The sequence below is a fragment of the Psammomys obesus genome, unplaced genomic scaffold (assembly GCF_907164565.1).
Source record: "Psammomys obesus unplaced genomic scaffold, mPsaObe1.curated_primary_1811, whole genome shotgun sequence".
Classification (NCBI taxonomy): Eukaryota; Metazoa; Chordata; class Mammalia; order Rodentia; family Muridae; genus Psammomys; species Psammomys obesus.
The window spans coordinates 26,296,588-26,319,211 of NW_026596040.1; the positions used below are offsets into that span (position 1 = coordinate 26,296,588).

General features: G+C 39.1%; 1 protein-coding gene and 1 pseudogene across 3 annotated transcripts in view; both read left to right on the forward strand.

Moving 5' to 3' along the window:
- Positions 1 to 11,561, forward strand: part of Malt1 (MALT1 paracaspase) — a 43,085-nt gene extending 31,524 nt beyond the window's left edge. For 2 of the 3 annotated variants that reach the window (XM_055622921.1, XM_055622922.1), the window contains 6 exons: positions 774 to 848; positions 1,420 to 1,547; positions 5,376 to 5,525; positions 7,968 to 8,125; positions 9,592 to 9,717; positions 10,621 to 11,561. In XM_055622921.1, coding sequence (XP_055478896.1) covers positions 774 to 848; positions 1,420 to 1,547; positions 5,376 to 5,525; positions 7,968 to 8,125; positions 9,592 to 9,717; positions 10,621 to 11,061 — 1,078 coding nt within the window. In that variant the 3' untranslated portion in view covers positions 11,062 to 11,561. The remainder of the gene's footprint in view (positions 1 to 773; positions 849 to 1,419; positions 1,548 to 5,375; positions 5,526 to 7,967; positions 8,126 to 9,591; positions 9,718 to 10,620) is intronic. The other variant, XM_055622923.1, reaches the window with a different exon arrangement.
- A 5,622-nt stretch (positions 11,562 to 17,183) lies between these two features.
- Positions 17,184 to 20,109, forward strand: LOC129688105 (28S ribosomal protein S15, mitochondrial-like; annotated as a pseudogene).
- The last annotated feature ends 2,515 nt before the right edge of the window (positions 20,110 to 22,624 follow it).

A 22,624-nucleotide genomic window follows, 5' to 3' on the forward strand; every position in this document is an offset into this window, starting at 1 on the left:
CAGCCCTGAAGATATCCGATAAAACAGGGCCAGACGAAAGGGGAGGAGGTCCTCCCCAATCCCTGGACTTGGAAAGGGGCAGGGAGGAGATGAGGAGGGTGGGGTTGGGAGGGTATAAGGGAGTGGGATACAGCTGGGATACAGAGTTAATAAAATGTAACTAATAATAATAAACAATAAAAAAGGTAACAAAGTTAAGTGTGAGCTGGCTTTAGTCTCAGCACTCAGAAGGCAGATCTCTGTGAGTTCAAAGCCAGCCTGGTCTACATAGTGGGTTCCAGGACAGCCAGGGATGCATGGTAAGATCCTTTCTGGAGGTAGGGGTCAGCTAAAAGCCAGGTATAGCAGTATCCTAGTGCTCAGGAGGCTCAGTGTGGGAGGATCTGGATATTGAGGGTAGTCTATATTATACAGCAAGATCCTAACTTAAAAAAAAAAAAAAAAGGCTAAAAAAGATGTGATGACTACTTACTCTTAATAATGTAGGAGCCTGGATTGTTTTGGTAAGTATGTCGCTGTCTGAGTAGAAGAATTTGAATCCTGCGGTAGTGGTGTGCAGAGGCGGCCTAGTCTACAGAGCAAATTCCAGGACAGTCAGGGCTGCACAAAGAAACCCTGTCTCGAAAAACAAACAAACAAAAAAACCAAAAGATTGGAATCTGTCATTTTATGTGTACTAAAAATAGTAAATTTTTCACTTAAAAACATTGTGGGAAAAAAAACATTGTGTAATTTCTCATCTGCCCTTTTTTCCTTCCCACGCATATAAATAGAAACGACTATGATGATACCATTCCAATCTTGGATGCACTGAAAGTCACTGCCAATATTGTGTTTGGATATGCCACGTAAGAATACTTTTATTCAATTTTCTTTATTCTTGTATGTCTTTGTTTTGGTTGTAATTAGAGACAGAAATATCCATGGGCATTTAGACATAAGTTTGTCTTTTTGATTGCTTGATAGAAAGCTTTGTCTGTGCACTTTGGTCTCAGCACCATCTCGATAAGTAACAGAACCTTTGACCTCTGCCTCAAGCTCAGTTCTAGTAGGGAGCCACTGAACGGGAGAAGAAAGAGAAGCTTAGCCTGTCCGTGGGTGTGGACATTCCGCTAGCAAGTCCTGGCTTTTCTTTTTGTTGGCTTCTTTTCTCTTGGAGTGACAAATTATAAGCATATGTATTTGTGGGGTACAGGGTGCTACAATGTGGGTGGACTGATTGTATGAAGCCCATTAGTATTCCAGTTACCTTACATATCCGTTTACTTTCCTAGCATGTCCCTTCCACGCCCTCTTCCCAGCCTCTGAAGCCACCATTCTGCCTTTGGCTTCTGTTGTATGTTCAGCTTTGTCAGTGAACATGTGGTTTTGTTGTTCTGTACCTGGCTTATTTCACCTTTTTCTCTTGGTGTTTTTAAGGTGCCAAGGAGCAGAAGCTTTTGAAATTCAGCATTCTGGATTGGCAAATGGGATTTTTATGAAATTTTTAAAAGATAGATTATTAGAAGACAAGAAAATTACTGTGTTACTAGATGAAGTTGCAGAAGGTAAAATTTTTTAAAGATTTATTTTGTGTATATGAACTGACATCATGCATACCAGAAAAGGCACTCAGATCCCATTATAGGTGGTTGTGAGCCACCATGTGGTTGCTGGGAATTGAACTCTGAATATCTGGACGAACAGTCAAGTGCTCTTAACCTCTGAGCCATCTCTCTAGCCCCAGTAAAATTTTTAAAAGACAATATATTCAGAAATAGGCCAGCAGTACAGAAAAGCCCAGTCAGGGATTCCTGCTTGGTGCTTATTTTACTCTCATCAGTACTGTGTAGGTTTGGAATTAATATTTGCTTCCAAAAACAGTTTTGGGGTTAATGTTCAATAGCACTGCTGCTATCAGCTCTTCTCTTTCCTTGCTGTCATAGCTGAATGGGATGAACAGTGGTAAGATGGAATTCAATCCTCAGAGCTCTACCTTGTGTCAGCCTGGTGCCTTGTTGCTGCCCAGTCTAGTTAGGGAAAACAAAGTCCACTGAGCATCTCTGCTAAGATGTCTTTCTCTACAGCTTACCTTTCAGAAATGTTGACACCCTGCTGGAAAAACAACCTGATTCTTTCTTTGATGACGTTAGATGTCATAAGTCCAGAGTTGTGAGCTGCCATGTGGGTTAGGAATTGAACGTGGGTCCTAGAAAAACAAGTGCCCTTAGCCATAGTTCTGTCTCTCTAGCCCTTTGTCTTGTTTTGATTGTATTCCTTTTGCTTTGCTCATTGATTGAGAAGAACAGTGTGTGATTCTGTGGTACTAGGTTGCACCTCTAAGACATAATTGAATACAAATAGTAGGTTTTGAAGATATCATTGTCTTGTTTCTAATCTATAGGGAATGTATGTGTAAAATAGTACAAATTTTTATATTTTTGTCAGGTTAAGAAAGCTCTTTTCTATGCTGATTTTTTTTTAAATTAATGTTAACATATTTGTGTTTCTTCTTCAGCTATGAAGAAGATAATATGCTTCCATTCTTCTAATTTCCCAGTTTGGTTAATTGTATTCAACTTAGATGAGTGAATTTTATTGGCACATTTTTAATGCAGCCTGATTTACTATGTTAACATTTTACATAAAATTCTCACATCTCGTCAGGTGCAGTGAGTGGCACACTCCTGTAATCCCAAGCGCTCTGGAGGCAGAGGCAGACGAATCTCTGTGAGATCAAACCCATGCTGGTCCAGAAAGCAAATCTAGGACAGCCCAGGCTACACAGAAAAACCCCATCTCGAAAAACAAACAAACAAACAAAAAGGAAATTTTACATATCATTGCAAATAATAAATATGTTTTAAAGTGTTCAATAAAAATGTTCAGTAGAAAAAAAGTTCATGTCATATTCATATATGAAATGAGCATGTATCTTTACTTTGTCATACTATTAGTTTTGATTTTGATATCAATGTTGTGTTGGATTTTTAAAATGGATTGGAGCTTATGGTGGTTTATTTTATGTTAATTGACTGAACTTCAGTCATTTAATCAAACATTATTCAGGTGTTTCTAGATGGTTGACACATTATTCTAAATGTGATTAATGTTTAAATTGATGGGCTTTTCTTAAAGCAGATTATACTGTAAAGTAAGTGGACCTTATCTGTTGGATGAGACTGACTAAAGATGTTACCCAAACAAGGGTTTCTGCCAGAAGACATCAGACTATAGCTCTTAACTGTGTCCTCCCTTGGCCTCTCTGTGAATGCTGCAGGTTAAACATGCGCCTTCACAGTTCTCTAAGCCAGTGTCTGTGTGATTCCCCTTTCTTCACTCCCTGTAAATCTGCTCACATACACACAGTGCCCACACATAGCCCGTTGCATCTGTTTCACTAAAGAACTCTAATTTAGAGTGTTCCCAATTTAGTGAGAGTTTTATATAACTATGATTATAGTACTTGGCTGTGAAACAGTCTAGGGTTGGTATTTTCTTGGGTAGATGATTAATAACTACTACAGAGTCAATTTTTAGTAAGTTACATTTTCCCAGGAATTAGACAGTTTTCAAAATTGTTGGGATTAGGTGCAGATCGTTTTCTCTAGTGGTATTCTTAACTGTCTACATTATCTTTAATTTCTTGCTCTTTTCATCAAATTCCTCATTTGTGCCTACTTCTCTTTTTTTTTTTTCCCCCTTGATTATCTTCAGATTTTGATAGTTTTACATTTGGCTTGCTGATTTCCTCTAATTCTTCATTAGCTGTATTTCTGTTTATTTCCAAACATTTCGTGTTATTCTTCTTTGGCTGTAACTTTTAGAGGTAGCAAGTAACACATTTTTAAATGCAAAATGGTGATCTTTTCGTAAAACTAAAAATTTTAGTTCATTTATCTTTTTTGTTGTTGGTGGTGGTGGTTGATGGGTTGGTTTTGTTTTGTCTCTCCTCTATAGTCCAGGCTGGCCTGGAACACAATCCTTCTGTCTCTACCTTCCCAGGGCTAGGATTACAGGAATGTGTAACCATATCTAAAGTCTTAACTATTTTCAGCCATCCTTTCTTTTTTTTTTTTTTTTTTAATTTGGTTAAGTCTTCCTGTTTATTTTCATTTTTCTTTTTTAAGTTCTTTGTTTGTTTGTTGTTTGTTTGTTTTTTAACCAGTAAGAGTCTTTAACATGTAATAATCCTTGTTCTCCCTACTTAATCCCCAAAATATACTGATTTGAGATTACAGGAACACACCATCTTGCCTAACTTTACTATTTAGTAACAATTAACACCATAATATGCACAAGTAGGCTGGGAAGTTGTGGCACATACCTTGAAGCAGAGGCAGGTGGATTTCTGAGTTTGAGGCCAGCCTGGTCTACAGAGCAAGTTCCAGGACAGCCAGGGCTACACAGAAAAACCTTGTCTAAAAAAACAAAAAGAACTCCTCACCTGCCCCCACACACACAGAAAAACAGAAGTAGAATCAGTAAATTACCATTTACTCATACCAAATATATGACAAATCTTAAATTTAAGTTAGTTCATACAAGTATACAAAAGTCAGCCCAGGTTTGATAAAAATAAAACATTATAAAAACATGCTTACATCATTTTTGTTAAACTCAAAACTAAAATGTTGACAGATTATTTGCGAATATTGTGCATTGAGTAATGGTTGCTTCAGGCTGGGGTCAAAGGAATGATGGTGTTTAGGCTAGGTAGGTAGTTTTAATATACAACTTCCTGTTCAAAAGTAGAAACATTTGAAAAAAATGTGATAGGCAGTTTTAAATTTTCACATGTGTGTGCTGTCATTTGACTTTCTACTGAATATGTTTCTTAGCAGAATATAGGCGTAAAGTTATCATGGTGTCTCTCTTAAAAAGGGAGTATGCTGAGCCAGTTGCGATGCAGCTACAGGTGGTTCACACCCAGTCTCGGCTACAGTATGAGTTTGTGGGCAACACAGGCAACATGAGCACCTCTCTCAAAAAAAAAAAAAATTATTGTTAAGAAACATGCTTTAGGTCAGTATTTTTATGTGTTTGCTCACTGCTTCATCCCCAGCACTTTGAACTATGCTTAGTACATAGTAGGTGCTGGGTAAGTATTTGTCAGCAGATGATACTGAGAATATAAGCTGACTTATTAGACAATGCTTAGCCTAAATTTTTTGTTTTGTTTTTGTTCTGTTTCTTTGAGACATGGTTTCTGTATGTAGTCTGGATGTCCTAAAGCTCGCTCTATAGACTAAACTAGCTTTGAATCACAGACATCCTCCGGCCTCTGCCTCCTGAGTGCTGGGATTAAAGGTGTTCACCACCATACCTGGCCTAAAAACTTTAAGCATAACGAAAGAATCAGTCTCTAAAAAAATGTTTACCTTCTTGTCTTTCAGATATGGGTAAATGTCACCTTACCAAAGGCAAACAAGCTCTAGAGATTCGAAGCAGCTTGTCTGAAAAGAGAGCACTTACTGATCCAATTCGGGGGACAGCTTGCTCTGCAGAGGCTCTGGTGCGGAATCTACAGTGGGCCAAAGCTCATGGTATGCTAAAGTCTGTTTCTTTTGAGAGCTTTCTTTTTACTTTGTTTATTTTGCCTTGCTTTTTCTTGAGGCAGGGTCTCACTGTGTAGCCCTGCCAGGTCTGGACTCACTATGTAGACTAGGATGGCCTCTAACTCACAGAGATACACTAACTTCTGCTTCCTGGGTGCTGGGATGAAAGGTGTCACCATGCTCAGCTCTAACTTTGTTTTTAAAATCAAACATTTTTTTATTCTAACTAAACAGTTTTCTCCCAGTTTTTACAGTGAAATTGGGGTAGGGGTTGGGGCCAGATATAATGGTATTTACCTACAATCCCAGCACTTGGAAGGCTAAGGCAGGAAGATTATGAGTTCATGGCCAGTCTGGATACATGATAAGATGATACTTCAAAAGAGTCTAGTACGCAAGTCCAAAACTAATCTTTCATTTGTACATATTACATTGACTGATACCAGAAATACCAAATTATTTCATTTATTACTTTACTGTTAGTGAAAACAGATTTTATTTATTTTTGTTTTTGTCTTTTGAGAAACTTCCTCATTAAGTATGTAGCCTAGGCTGGCTTAGAATTCCAAAACTTAAATGATCCTGTTTAATTCTTCTGCTCTGAAAGTGAGCTAAATTATTATTTTTGTGGGATACAGGCAAGCGTTTAGTTTCTCCATACTGTGACTGTTGAATTGTGCAACCATCAGGAGCCAGGCAGGTCTGGACTCTACCGTGTGCACAGCTTGTCTAAGGTTAAGAAGCAGTCCCTGAGCTGGTACGGTAGTGCACACCTGTAGTTCCAGCACTCGAGGAGGCAGAGGCAGGTGGATCTCTGTGAGTTTGAGGCCAGCCTGGTCTATAAAGTGAGTCCAGGACAGCCAAGGCTACACAGAGAAACCCTGTCTTGAGAAAAAAAAAAAAAGGAAAAGAATGTATTTCTTGATGTTCTGTTTTAAAAAATATAATACTTTGTTCTTATAAGTCATAATTTTGACAAATTAACATGTTAGAGCACATTATAGGGTAAAGTGCTATAAAATATATTTTTCACAAAGTTAAATTCTTTTCCACATTATATATATATAATACACACATGTATAAATATGCAAATATGTATAATACATACACATATGTGTGTATTTGTATATATTTGTATATTTTTCTGAACAACACAAACAAAATTATAATGATGGAGATGAGCATTAAGGGATAAGGTATAGCTCAATAGTTATTTACCTGACAATATGAGGTCTCAGGTTGAAGTCTTAGCACCACACCACAAAATTTAAATTAAGTAGACTCAACAATAAACAAAACCTTTCATAAAACAAAACCTAACCAGGTGTGGTGGTGCACACCTGCAGTACCAGCTCTTGAAAGCCCGAGGCAGGAGGATTGAAAGTTAAAACCTAGCCTGGGCTAGTTAGGAAGTTCTGTGACAGTCTGGGCTACACAGACCTACCCTGTCTCAAAAGCCAGAGGGAGATATGCTTAAAATCATTTATTTCATTTTTTTAATCCTACATACACTTAAAAAATAACCCTGTTTTTTAAATGTTTTAAAACTGGGTGGTGGTGGTGCATACCAGCACTTGGGAGCCAGAGACAGGCAGATATCAAGGCCAGCCTGGTCTACAGAGCAAGTTCCAGGACACCCAAGGCTACGAAGAGAAACCCTGTCTCAAGAAAAAAAGAAAGAAAATGTTGTAGTGAAACTAGTATATTTCTATTTCATGTCAACTTAAAAACAGTATGACACATATGTAAGAAACACCAAACGGCTATCTCCAACAATTGTGAAGCATTAAATATATGAAGTATTAGCTAATAGAAAAATATCAAAACCCCAAAAGTACTATCAGGAGTAGTAGAATGACTGGTTAACAAGTTATCATAGTCACTTGGTGATAATACATTTTGTAAAAATTCTTGTTAGGGTATGAGGTTTTAGCTTAATAGTAGAGTACTTACCTACATGTGCAAGACATTTACTCCCAACAGTACCCCACACCACATACATACACAAGTTCTTATCATCAGGAAAAATTTATGTATAATTTCATTACTACTAGAAATACCATATATGATTTACTACAGTAAATGAAAAAAGTTTGGCTTTTAGTCTATTTGTGTGTATATTTCAGCAGTAACATTACATAATTTTGTTTGTTTGTTTGTTTGTTTTAGACAGGGTTTCTCTGTGTAGCCCTGGCTGTTCTGGAACTCACTCTGTAGACCAGTCTGGCCTTGAACTCAGAGATCCACCTGACTCTGCCTTCTGAATGCTGGGATTAAAGGGGTGCACCACCATGCCTAGCTACATAATATTTTTTTAAGCAAACAATCTAACCATATTCTGCCCCATGTGGATATTTGCTGTCCATCAGAAAATTTACCAGCCACTTTTTAAATGATATTTTTCTGTTGTTTCTACTTATTTTTTTCCAGAACTTCCGGAAAGTATGTGCCTTAAATTTCAGTGTGGTGTTCATATTCAGTTAGGATTTGCCGCAGAGTTCTCCAATGTCATGATAATCTACACAAGCATAGTCCACAAACCACCTGAGATAATAATGTGTGATGCCTATGTTACTGACTTCCCACTTGTAAGTCTCTGGTTTCTTTTACTTAAAATAGAATGATGCATTCTCACTTATTAAAGACTGAACTTTGAAATGAGGCTATAGCTTGTGGTTAGAGTGCTTGCCTAGCAGGTATAAGGCCCTATATTCTATCCCCAGCACCAAAAGAGAAAAAAAAAATCACTTAAATAATAAACTTAGAAACATAAAAGTCAGTGATAACTGTGAAGAAAATGTATGTGCTTATATGCACACTGGCTGGTGTAACACTGATCTCAATGGTTAATAACTACCACAGTACCTTAGGTTTGTCAATTCAGAAATGTCTAGAGTTCACTCAGGAAGGATGGCTTTAGTATTTTATCCTCTAAATAGAATTTCAAATGTTAAAAGAATGTCTAAGGGTGTGTGTGTATACATGTATATATGTCACAAGTGACATTATTTTAAAAACTTGAGTACAGTACAAGTTTTTATTACAATATAAATCTTACTACTAGAGCTGGAGAGATGGCTCTGCTCTTTCAGAGGACCAGGGTTCAGCACCCAAATGAGCCAGCTCATAATCACCTAACTCCAGTTCCAGGGCATCCCGCATCTTCTGGCCTCCACAGGTACCCTTATTTATGTGATACACATACCATATAAAAATACATTAATTAATATTTACAAAAAAAAAGACTGACTTGTCAGGCTATGGTAGCCATAGGAGGAACAGAAATCTGTTCTTTCCAAACATTTAGTTCTGATGTCACTTTGGATTAGTTCAAAGAAACCAATAAATAATTCATTTTCTTTTCTATGTACATGTGACAAATTGAGAAGTAAGCAAGGACTAAGAGAAAAAATATCTCAAATATCACTTATGACTTATAGAGGCTTCATGAAGGGCAGAGCTTCTTGTGAAAGCAAATTATGTAACATGGAACCCCAAATTAGACAGGTCCACCTTGCCTTCTGTCACCTTGGGTAATAGGCCAGAAAAGACTGTGGGCTTCCCTCTGGAGGAGCAGAATACCCCGTCCTTCACTAACAGGGTGGCTATAAGAAGAAAAGGAGAGGGTTTATTTTTATCTTGCTCATTTATCCTTTCTAAATGTTCTAAGCATATGAATCTCCCTGTACCTTCCCAAAAGTGATAATAAAGATAGAGTGCAGGAGTTAAATAATAGGACTGTAAAGGAAACTGAAACAGGTTACAGAGTGTTTCAGAGAATAGTTTAAAATGCAACTATCCTGCCAGAAATAAACTTTATATGTTTTTAATGTAACTGCTTTTTAAATGTATAGAATCTAGAATTTTTATGGCAATTTATGACCTTCGAAAATGAATTTTGTATTTCTTTAGTCCTATTGGATAAGGGATTGCCCATTCAAGCCAGTGCTCACAAGAGGACAGTATCTGTGAAGATATTTTATGTTATAGACAATGTTATAACTTCCATTGACTTCATCACTGACATTCACTGATTTGTGTTTATTTTTTATAGGACCTAGATATTGATCCAAAACATGCAAATAAGGGGACTCCTGAAGAAACTGGCAGCTATTTAGTATCAAAAGAACTTCCCAAGCATTGCCTCTATACTAGACTCAGCTCACTACAAAAATTAAAGGTTATTCCTTTTCCTGTTTACAGCAACTAGTGAAAAGGCTGTGGAAGTAAAACTAATTGTGGTGTGAGCTGCTTCATTTCGCTATAAGATTGGAGCAGCAATAACTAAGCTACAATCGGTTCTCGGTGATACTTTTGGCATTAAATTCTGTCTTTGATACTGCCCTAGTTTGTCTTCTGTACTGTTGAGAAGTTAGGCACATAGCAGATAGTCGAAATTTGGATGTGAGACATTTTTAAGTCGTAATTTCTTTGTTTTAGTTTTCTACAAAACATACAAATTAAAATTGGAATTGCTTTTTCTATTTCTTGTTGACTGACAAAAGAGAAACTGGTTCTGTATAGTTAAGCTTCCTAATATAAGCATAGCCTTGCAAAACTTGTTTGGTTGTTGTTTTGTTTTTCTTTTTTCTTAGCTATGTGGTTATAATGTAGTCAGTGAAAACTGGGCAAAGGATTGGGCCCTTTTGTTATGTGGACAACAGGCTATTACTATTTTTTCATACCTAGACTGCTTCAACTCTCCATCCATTATTTGACTGAGTTACTATCTACTGGTATTTTTAAACAGCTTAAGCTTTTAATATCCATGTAAAGCATGATTTTCACATTAAAGGTCCCTGTCTCTAATTGTGGGGAAGAATCAGATCCCAGTGCCTCACTGCTTGGAAAATGCCTTTCATGCTACCTCAGAAATGGGAAACCTCTGGCTCTGCAATTTACTTTAGTAAGAACCAGAATTCTATTAAATTATATAGCCAGTTTCTTTTAGGGGAGTTGGAAAGGAAACCTCCAGGATTTGGAACCTCAGAGAGGGAGCTGAGTGGGGCTCTGGGGTGGGGTAGGAGGTGATATGTAAAGTTTCCACAGTTAATAAACATGATAAACCTCTTTTTATTTTTAGGAACATCTGATCTTCACAGTATGTTTATCGTATCAGTATTCAGGACTAGAAGACACCGTGGAGGAGAAGCAGGAAGTGAATGTTGGGAAGCCTCTTATTGCCAAATTAGACATGCACCGAGGAGTGGGCAGGAAGACGTGCTTTCAAGCTTGTCGTATGCCTGATGAGCCCTATCGCAGCTCAACATCTACCTCAGGAGGAGCAGGCCATTTTCATTCATCTCAGGACTTGTTCCATGATGTGTACCATTCACATCTTGCTAATTCAGACAGTGGTATGTCACCAGACAGGTGTCACTGCAGCCGGACTCCACATGCATTTATTTCAAGTTATCCCACCCACCATTACTCCTGCCAGTTTGGTAGAAGTAATGTGCCCATAGAGACAACTGATGAAATGCCATTCAGTTTTTCTGACAGGCTTATGATTTCTGAAAACTGACCTTCATATTTTTGAAAATTAGAATAGTTACAATAATTTCACACGAAATAACATTTATATAAAGTAAGGTGTGGTGAGAAACACGTATGTATGGAAAGAAAATGAGCAATAGCTGTTTTGATAACAAGCTCTCAGGAACAGGGTGTATTAGAATTATATTACTTAAGCTGGTCAGTAGTGACACACACCTTTAATCCCAATACTCAGGAGGCAGAGGCAGACAGCAGATCTCTGAGTTTGAGGCCAGCCTGGTCTACATACTGAGTTCCAGGACAGCCAGTGCTACACACAGAAACCTTTTCTCAAAAACAAGATTACATTATTGGGGCTGGAGCAATGGCTCAGAGGTTAAAGAGTGCTAGCTGTACTTTCAATGGTCCCAGCAACCACATGGTGGCTCATAACCATCTATAATGAGATCCGGTGCCTTCTTCTGGCATGCAGACACACAGGCAGACAATACTGTATAAATAATAAATAAAATATTTTTTTAAATTACATTATTTAAACTCACTCTTGCTTTCGTCTCATGTTAAGACTTTGTAAATTAATTTGTTCTTTAAGAATGAAGTCTGGGAGCTGTGAATATAGCTCAGTGATACAGTGTTGAGCTACCATGAGGAAGGCCCTGGGCTTGGTCACCGTTACTCATGAGGAAAATGAATTCTAAAGAGTATACATGTATGTATATCAAACATTTTCATTTTGACCACTCAGAAGAGCAGTGAAAATAGCATTATTATCAATTGAATTGTATTGCACAAAAAAAAAAAACACAAAAAAAACTTTTTCAGAGTTATTTTACTTCGTATGTATGTGTGGGGGTCCTGAGTATTTATGTGTGCTAATGGAGACTAGAAGAGGGCATCAGATCCTGGAACTGGAATTACAGGCAGGTGTGAGCTACTCAGTGTGAATGCTGGGAACTGAACCTACTCCTCTGCAGATGCTCTTAACATATTTCCAACCCAAAAAAATCTTTCAGTCATCAGGCTTAATAACATTTTATCAATTGGAAAAACAGTAACAAATTATTTTACATTGGAGTAGAACTAAAGTCTTAGTTCTGGTCTCAAATTTCTATTCCAGTGGTTTTCTGCTATAAAAGTGCTTTAGCCATTGAAAAGAATCCTGGAGCTGGGGTGATGACCCAGTTAATAGAGTGTCTACTGCAAAGCATGAGGACCAGAGATTGGATCCCCAGCAGCTACGTAAAAGGTAGAGAGCAGAGACAACAAATCCTTGAGCTGGTTAGCTAGCCAAACCAGTGAACTCTAGGTTCAGTGAAAGACTGTCTAAAATAAGTTAGAAAGCAACTAAGGAAGACAGCCAGTATCCACCTGTGGTCTCCAGTTGTGTGTATGTTCATATGTACTCAAACAAGAACATATATGCAAAGGTCTTGGAAGAATGCTAACACAGAGAATAGGCATTTGGCTTCTATTGCTATGATAAAACACTGTGACCAAAAGCAACTTGGGGAGGAAAAGGTTTCTTTGAGCTTACAACTGTCAAGTTACACTGCATCACTGAGAAGTCACCAATGTAGAGGCCATGTAAGGCGCTGCTTACTGGCTTCCTCTCCGTGGCTTGCCCAGCCTGCTTTCTTAAGCACCCAGAACTACAAACCCAAGGGTGGTACCACCCACAGTTTTTGGCCCCTCCCTTATTATCAATCAAGAAAATGCAGCGCAGGCCCTAGAGGCCAATCTGATGAAGGCATTTTCTCAGTTGGTGTTCCTTTTCCAAAATGACTAGTCAGTGTCAAGCTGACAGAAAAGCAGCCAGGTAGCTTGTCAATAAGTCACAAATTCTGTCAAGTTCAACAAACTCAGTCACATAGAGCTTAGGTAGCTGATATGTACATGGGCACACATTTCATGACCTCTCCTCAGTAGACTAGGGAGAGGGATAGGGGAGGAAGAAGGAAGGAGGGTGCAACCAGGAGACAATGAGGGATAGTCTACAGCCAGGACACAAAGTGAATAAATTGTAAAAATAAAAGTTGTAATAATAAAAACAAAAATGAAATCTTGAGTATTTTTTTTTTCCTTTTGTGGGCTTTTTAACAGCCTAATAAAGTTGTTTCCTGGTATTGGGACTTCTGTTGATACATATATTGCCTGCTTTTAGCTGACAGCTGACAGCAAACAGAAGACAGGTTGGATTCCCAGTACCCACATGGCAGCTCACACAACCCTGTGTTACCCAGTTCTAAATGGCAACACTAGAAACAGGTACACACATGTAGGCAGCCCAAACACAAAAAATGTTAATTTCAGAACCTACACATTCCATTGTGTATTTAGCCCCATTTTTCAAGTTAACCCCAACATTTTAATTCATAATTTGATACTATAAACTTTATCCAGACTTAACTAAAGAATATTTAAGAATTTTACACCTACAACTACATGGCATACTTCTCATGGACAACTGTTAGCATACGAAAATAGACCTAAAACATGGAAATGATATGTAAGTGTGCATACTGTTTTTTCAAACTTGGCAGCAGTGAAAACGTTTGTGAGTACCAGGGACAAAGTTTGGCTTTACTATGAAGAAGCCTCACTTCATGGACAGTGACTTTTGTCTTCTCCGTACAGTGACAGCTGACGGGCTAACATCAGAGAGCTTATCATACTCCATAGAGTCAGTGGTACTAAATGAAACTATTCCTGTCTGCTGCCACTGCCTTAGTCAGGTGGAGTGGTTTCTGTCTGCAATCCAGCATTCAGGTTTAAACAGGACTGCCACAAGTACCAGGGCAGCCTGAGCTACATTGTTGAGTTTCAGAAGCCTGGGCTGTATAGAATGAAATTCATCTCAAACAAAACTAAAAACTACCAATCTTTTCAAAAGGATAAAGGTTTCAATTTGGTGTTCTCAAAACCATACCTATAGGGCTGGAGAGATGGCTCAAGAGGTTAAGAACACTGGCTGTTCTTCCAAAGGTTCTGAGTTCAATTCCCAGCAACCACATGGTGGCTCATAACCATCTATACTACAATCTGGTGCCCTCTTCTGACATGCAGGCACACATGCAGGCAGAACATATAAATACTAAATAAAAAAGTTCTAAAAAACAAAACCAACCATACCTATATAGGTAGGGTGTGTATTTGTTATTAAAGTCTTTAAAGTAGTTCCATAAGATTGACAACGTACATAAGTTGCACAGGCTGGAGAGGGTTCAGTACCCACAGCTTAGCTCACAGTTGTCTGTAAATCCAGTTTCATGAGATCCAATGCTCTTTCCTGGCCTGTAATGACATGAGGCACCCACAGACTTAGGTATGCACAACACCCATACATACACGTTTTAAATTAAAAATAGACCAGACGTAGAGGTTCATGCCTTTAATACCAGCACTCTGGAGGCAGAAGTAGGCAGATCTCTGAGTCTTAAGCAAGCCTGGTCTACATAGAGTTCCAGGACAGCCAGGGCTAGACAGAGAAACCCTGTCTCAAGCAAAATAAATAAATAAATTTAAAATAAATAATTTAAAAGTTACAGTTGAATTTTATTCACTCCAAATTAACTTTGTAAAAACAAAAATGCATACTTAATATGACTATTAATGTGTAGCGTATTCTGTGTGGCAACTTAGAACAGCATAGAAAGTTTATCTGCATTGGGGTTATAGTTCTGTTTGATTAGCTGTGTTTTCCAAATTGTATATACTGTGAACAACTATTGTGTAACTCAATATAGATGAATGCAATTACATAAAAATGCCTAGTTTCAAAACTTTCTCTTGACACATTTTTATCTTCCTGTAAACACACTTTTATATATGAGTACTGGTACAACATGTATATTTTCACGTCATGAATTCCAGATGTTTCTTTCTAATTCATGTTACAACATGAGTAAAGCTGAGCTTGGGATATAGCTCAGTCAGAGGTGGGGTGTTCACACACCCAAAGCCCTGGGTTTGATCTTGACTATACACCTTTTTTTTTTTTTTCTCATCAGGTTTGAGCATGGCAGATAAACAGCATTGTAAGTAGTAAACATGGCAAATGGAGCTGGGCTGTGGTGATGCACACCTTTAATTCAAGCACCCAGGAAATAGAGGCAGGCAGATCTCTGTGAGGCCAGCCTAGTCTACAAAGCAAGTTCCAGGACAGCCAGTGCTACTCAAAGAAACTTCATCTCAAAAGCAAAACAACAACAACAGCAAATGGCAAGTGAATGTTCTCATTAAGCAGCTAGGCTTGAGAGCAGTAGGCAGCACTGCTTTCTCTATGCTGAGATGAACATTTTCTACCCAGTTTCATTTAACCTTGTAATTATAGATGAAGAAACTGATTGTTGGGCTAGCCTGAGATGTTCAGGTACCACGGATGACTCAAACCTAGACCGCAGTGCTGTTACTGCTGTCACAGAATGATGGGGAAGGCACTGCAGTGACTATAAATCAATGCTAAAGCTGGGTTACAGTAGGTGCTCATACTTGATGGAGGGGAAAAAATAAAAGATTTTTATATCAAAAAGACAGCAGAAAAAAAAAAAACCTTTGAAGTCTGCAAGAAATTGTCCTCTTTTGACAGCAGAAGAAACGATGTCTTAAATTAGAAGACTTCACGTGCTAGACTTTGGTGTTCTCTAACCACAACAGGAAATGTCTTCAGATAACTTTTTTGTTTTGTTTTGGTTTGGTTTTTTGAGAAAGGGGGTCTCTAGTCCTGGTTGTGCTGGAGCTCTCTATATAGACCAGGCTGGCCTCAAACTCACAGAGATCCACTTGCCTCTGGCTCCCAAGTGGCATGTGCCACCTCTCTCTTTCTCTCTCTCTCTCTCTCTCTCTCTGTGTGTGTGTAGTGTGTGCAAGTACACACACTTGTGTCTGTGTGGAGGCTAAAGGTTGATGCTGGTATTATCAATCCCACTCTGCCTTACTTTTTTAATTGTGTGTGTGTTGTGCGTGTGTGCATACACTCATGTGTGTGTGTGCATGAATACAGGTGCCCTCAGAGACCAGAACAGAGTGTTAGATCCCCTGGAGCTAGAGTTGTATCTGTTTTTGAGGCACCCAACAGCACTAGGAACTGAACTTGGGTTTGCTGCAAGAAAAGTATGTGCTGTTAACTATTGAGCCATTTCTCCAGCCCCTACTTTTAGACAGTATCTCTTACAAAAACTAAGGCTCACCAATTTACCAATTGGGAGCTCACAGTTTCAGATATTGAGTCCAAGGCCACCATGGTGGTGTAAGACCTGGGGTCTCACAGCTCAGGAATTCAAGATCGCGCCCTTCCCAGAAACTCCCACAGACCAGACTCATTGCAAAAGCAAGAGGTTTAATTTAACCATTGCACAATGGGGTCACCCCTGCTGGTCAGCAAAGAGTGGCACCCGGAGACAAAGGCCTTTAAAAGAAAAATTGCGGGAAATTTGAAGTTGCAGTTTTGGCAATTTAGGATTGGATGAGGAAGCTATAAAGTAAGATAATTGGTTAGTCTTAGGTGCTCAAGCTTGGCCAGTCCTGCCAAGTGTGGATGCAGCTGCAATTTAAAGTGGGTGTGGTTAGCTCATCCTTGAAGATTAGGGGCTGCAGACTTTTGGCTGGAGGTCAAAAGCTACTCAGAAGTCTGGGTTCGTTGCTAAGAAACACTATCTTGAAGATAAGGGTCTGGTCGTTCTTTTTGCTGAGTGAAGGTCATTGCTTACTTGCTTTTTTTTCTATCTGTCCTCATAGATAGGGTCACATTTCTCCATTCTCTGGAAAGGTACTAAGAGGCTTTAGCTTAACCTGAACCTAAAACTCAAAGCTATAGGCTTTAGAAGACATACAGGTTACAAAGTTAGTCTAACCCTTTCAGTGGGAAGAATGATAGCCTGTCAGCAGGTGCTGGAGCAGTAGCTAAGAACTTACATCCTTATTTGCAAGTTGGAGGCAAAGAGAGAGCTAATGGAGAATGGTGTGGGCTTTTGAAACGTTAAAAGCCACCTCCAACAAGACCACACCTCCCTTCAAATTCTTCCCCAACAGTTCTGCCAACTGCTGATGAAGCACTCAAACATGTGAGCCTATCGGGGCTATTCTCACTCAGACCATCTTATCTTTAAAGCAGCTTTCCAAGCTTTAGTTTTACTCCTCACAACCTTATGTAGAATGGTCACAGATGCCATCCTTCTGCGGGAGAGGAGGCTAGGGACTTCACGCCTCACCACTAAGTGCAGGTCTTCTCCCCCTTTTCTCCTCTGCAGCCTGGTGCTGTTGTGGCTGTATGTGAAAGAAGACTTGCCAAGCAAAAGCTGGACTACTGAGACAAGGAACTCTGTGGCCAAGCGTATGAATGAGAAAGCAAGAAGGGTCACAAAAGCGCTTGCCCAATGTGAGAAAAGGATGGAGGCTGCCGAGGTCAGATAACAGTGTGGGAACAGTTACCTTACAGTGGAGTCCAGTGGTTTTCAGACTGTTCTAGTAGCTCTCCTTTGAAGGAATAGGGGCTCCCCCTTCTGCTTCATAAAACAAGTCTGCTGTTGCGTCTTTTACTTTCCAGGTAAGCTGTGGTTTGCATGAAGTTTCTTAGTCAAAGAGTTTCTAGTCAGTCATCATGAGCTGCTGGTGACCAGCTGTTTTGGTCCTTGGAACAAAGAACACCAAATTTAGCCCTCATATCAACTGGAAGGTGTGTCTTGCTGTCAGATACTGGGAGCAAGGCAAGGTACTATTTGCTACTCTCCTATTTGAATCAGTTATTACTGCCAACTAAGAGTTAGGTTTCCTAAAGCATGCTTTCCCTCTGCAGTATCACAGGACTTTTATCATGAAGAAGTGTTGGATTTTGTCAAAGATCTTTTCTGCATCTATTGAAATGATCATGTAGTTTTGCTCTTCAGTCTGCTTATGTAGTGTGTTGTAGGTGGTTATTAATATTTACTATTGGTTTATCTTCTGGTAATGCTGCTGTTAATCCTCAGCAGCTGTATAACCAAATCACCACACAGAGACTGGGTTTTTAGTTAACCTAGAACACAATGCTGGGCAATATTTATTCCCTCCTAAACCTCCAAGCCCTCAGTTTCCTAACATTTAGATTTCCCACATTATACTTGCTTTTTGTGAAATCTTAGGCCTGGTTCATGCTCCACATCCTCCAAGATCTCTCCTCCAGCTCTTCTCTCCTCGCTCTGCCCCCCCTTCTCCTCCCACTCCTCTCCTGGCTTCTTGCTCCTCCCCTCTTTTCTGTCCTCTGGCTCCTTCCTGCTCAACATTGTGTCTAGTTGCTTTTATTTTGTTCCTGTTTACACAGAGTTGAGACAGGATGCTTAGAATGAGTATCACAATGCAATATCCGGATTGAAACCAGAGAGTTGGGGGTAGGGTGGGGGAGAAATCAGTATTTGAATGAACAAGGGTAAGGTATATACATTAAAAAAAAAATTATACCAAAAGTAGTGGATCACAGTTCTTGATTTTTGTATATGAACCATTCCTGCATCTCTGGGATGAAGCCTACTTAATTATGGTGGATGGGTTTTTGTTGTTGTTGTTGTTGTTTTGTTTGTTTGTTTGTTTGTTTGTTTTTTATGTGTTCTTAGCTTCGGTTTTCAAGCATTTTATTGAGGGTTTTTTTTGTTTTTTGTTTTTTGTCTTGCATCAGTGTTCATGGGGGAGATTGGTCTGTAATTCTGTTGTTTTTGAATCATGTGGTTTAGGTATCAGGGTGGCCTGATAAAGAGAATTGAGCAGTGTTCTTTCTGCTTCTATTTTGTGGAATAATTTGAGAATTGAAGTTAACTGTTCTTTGAAAGTCTAGTGAAATTCTGTGCTAAAACCATCTGGCCCTGGACTTTTTTGTTTGATAGACTTTTAATGGCTGCTTCTGTTTCAGTAGGGGTTACAGGTCTGTTTAAATTACATACCTGATCGTGATTTAACTTTGGAAGGTGGTATATATCAAGAAAATTATTCCTTTTTTTAGATTGTCGAATTTGATGGAGTACAGTGTTTTGTTTTGAAGTATGCCCTTATGATTCTCTGGATTTCCTTGGTGTCTGTTGTCATGTCCCCCTTTTACCACTAATTTTGTTAATTTGGGTCTTTTCTCTCTGCCTTTTAGTTAATTTGCATAAGGGTCAGTCAATCTTACTGATTTTGTCAAACAATTCTTTGTTTCATTGACTCTTTGCGCTGTATTGTTTGTTTCTATTTTATTTATTTTATCTCTCAGACTGATTATTTCTTGGTATCTATCTACTCCTTTTGGGTGTGCTTTCTTTGCAGTAGAGTTTTCAGGTGTTCTCTTAAATTACTAATAAGAGGGGCCACAGGGACAGCAGTCACCATGCTGTGGGTCGCTTGGTGCTGAGCTCTGTTAGTGCCTAGGCATTGGCACAGGCCCCAGTCTCTGCCCTGAGGGGCAGAGGCAACGCCAGTCTGCCCTCAGCACACTGCAGCCTGAAACCTCCACATCTCCTGCATGCCGCCTGTGCAAGCGCCATCCAGAAACCAGTCCAGCCCCAACAGCAAGATGAACCACTCCTTCCACACTCACCAGAGAATACGAGAACATCATCCCCAGCATGGAGAAGGTTGATGACGTTGTGAAAAGAATCTTGTCTTTGGAAACAGCCAACAAGAAAGAGAAGTTAAAAATCAAGCTAGAACAACTGATGAACAAGATGGTGGGAAACCCTGAGGATTCCAGAAAGCTGGTAATGTTACCTTGACTGTCAGGATCCGCTACTATGAAGAACATATGCAGAAACCTCGAAAGCCCACAAGCGCCATCTGCTGATGAGCATCGACCAGAGGAAAAGAGGCTCGGAATCCTCCCTCAGACCAATCAGGATGCCCTTGAGAAGACATGCAGGGAGCTAGGGGTGGAATATACCTTACCGTCTCTGCATTTCCAAAAGGTCCACCGCTGCTTCCTGACCAAGAAGGCTCTGTGCTTTCGGAGGTGTAAAAGCTGAAGAAATAGAGAAGGACCCTAAAAGCTGCTCCAGCTGCTACCAAAAAATAACAACATAACCAAAAGGTGACAGAGAACCCTTCCCAAACCCTACCAGAGGTGGCCAAAGAAAATTAATAGTCTATTCCACCTTGAAAAAAAAATTACTAATAAGAGATCTTTCCAATTTTTTCATGTAGTCACTTAGTGTTGTGAATTTAGTACCGCTTTCATTGTGTCCCATAAGTTTGGGTATGTTGTATTTTCATTCCATCCTAGAAAGTTTTTAATTTTTTCTTAATTTCTGTCTTGACCCATTTTTTAATTCAGTAGTGTTGTTGGTGATAAAATGGTGTCGGGCTAAATAATGTTTATTATTTAGCCTGCTATCACAATTAATAAGACACAGACACCCATTAGATTTTATAATTGCCTGTTTACCTGGGGTCGGGCAGATATTTTTACTTACACTATCTCGATAACCTCACCATCCAACTCCCAACTCTCATCCAATGCTATCTGCCTTAACTATCTTTATCTGGGCTACCTTCCATCCATAATCTTAAAAATACTTGCTTGAATTCTTCATCTGGGCCTTTCCACCACATTATTGGAGTCCTTCCTCCCAGCCCATGTGGTTCCTTCTCCATGCTAACCCATTGTGGTGTCCTCCTTCCTCTTCCCTTCCAGTCTACCTGTTTCCTGTGAGTCTCTTGAACCCAAAGCCTGGGAACCTTAGCCATGCCTACCCCATTGTGTCCTGCCCAGGTTTTAGGCCTTTTAATCAACCAATCAGGGATAATGTTGTAGACTGGTTTACACAACAAGGATAGGACAGTAACCAGATCTTGAGGGCCAGTAATTAGCCTCAAAATAGAAACATCAAACCAACCCCCAGTACAGTGATGGGTTGTTCAGTTTTCATAAGTTTTTAACCTATCTGTTTCTGTTTTTATTGATATCCAACTTTAATTCATGGTGATCAGATAAAATGCAAGGTGTTATTTCAAATTTCTTCTCTCTGTTTAAGACTTGCTTTGTGTCCAAGTATGTGGTCAGTTTTAAAGAAAGTTCCATGAGGTGCTGAGGACACAGTATATTCTTTAGTGTTTGGGTAAAATGTTCTGTAATTTTCTGTTCAGTCCATTTGGTTTATTATATGAGTTAGCTCCAGAATTTCTCTGTTCAATTTTGTCTGGATGGCCTGTCTTTTAGCAAGAGTGGGGTAGTGAAGTCACCCTGTGTGAGGGTCAGCATGCGACAGTAGCTGTGGTAAGGTTTCTTGTATGAACTTGAGTGCCCTTGTGTTTGGTTATAAGTGTTTACAATTGAAATACCCTCTTGGTAAATTTTTCCTTTTATGTGTATGTGTTTTCCTCCCCTATCTCTTCTGAATAGTTCTGGTTTGAAGTCTATTTTGTCAGATACTAAAATAGCTATGCTGGCTTGTTTCTTGGGTCTGTTTACTTGGAATATATATATATTTTTTACCTTTTCCTCTGAGGTGATGTTTATCCTTGATATTAAGGTGTGTTTCTTGGATGCAGCAGAAGGATGGATTCTATTTTTGGATACAACCTGTTCATCTGTGTGTTTTTATTGGGGAATTGAGATCACTGGTACTGAGAACTATCAATGAGAAGTTTATTGATTCCTATTTTGTTGTGGTGGTGTGGCTTTTTCTACCTTCTTTCAATTTGCTGCTCTGACATTATTTATTCCTTGTGTTTTCTTGGGTGTGGTTAACTTGGGTTGAAGTTTTCCTTTTATCTCCTTCTGTAGAGATAGATTTGTGGGTAGATCCTGCTTGAATTTTTGTTTTATTGTACAATATCTTTCTTTCTTCGTCTATTGTAATGGAAAGTTTTGCTGGGCTGACATCTGTGGTCTCTTAGTCTGTAGACTATCTGCCCAGGTCCTCCGGACTTCAAGAGTCTCATTGAGAAATCAGGTGCTATTCTGCTGGGCCTGGCTTTCTATGTTACTTGGTCTTCTTTCCTGCAGAATTTAATATCCTTTCTTTGTTCTGTACATTTTTGGTTCTTATGTGTTATGGGGAGTTTCTTTTCTGGTCCAGTGTTTTTAGTGTTCAGTATGTTTCTTGTACCTTGATAGACATCTTCTTTATGTTGGGGGAGTTTTCTTCTATTACTTACTTTCTGTGCCTTTGACCTGGGTTTTTCTTCTTTCTCTGTTCCTAGCATTTGTAGATTTGGTCTTTTCATGATGTTCCAGATCGCCTGGGTATTTTGTGCCTGGGCTTTTTTAAAACATAACATTTTCTTTGACTGAGGTATCCATTTCTTCTGTCTTGTCTTCAATGCCATCTGTTGTACTCTATTGGTGAGTCTGGCCTTTAAGGTTCTTGTTCAAGTTCTTAAATTTGTTATTTCTAGTTTTGGGTTTGTTATCTCAGTTTTGGGTTTTCTTTAGTGATTCTGTTTCTACTTTCATGTCTTGAATTATTTTCTTCATTTTATTCCATTGTTTGTTGATGTTTTCATTAATGGATTTGTACATTTCCTTTTTTCATTTATTTATTTAATCACTTTACAGCCTAATTGCAACCCCCCCCTCCTCTCCACCCAGTCCCACTCTTATACCTCCTCCCCTCATTCCTCCTCCTTCTTCTCAGAGAGAGGCCAACCTACCC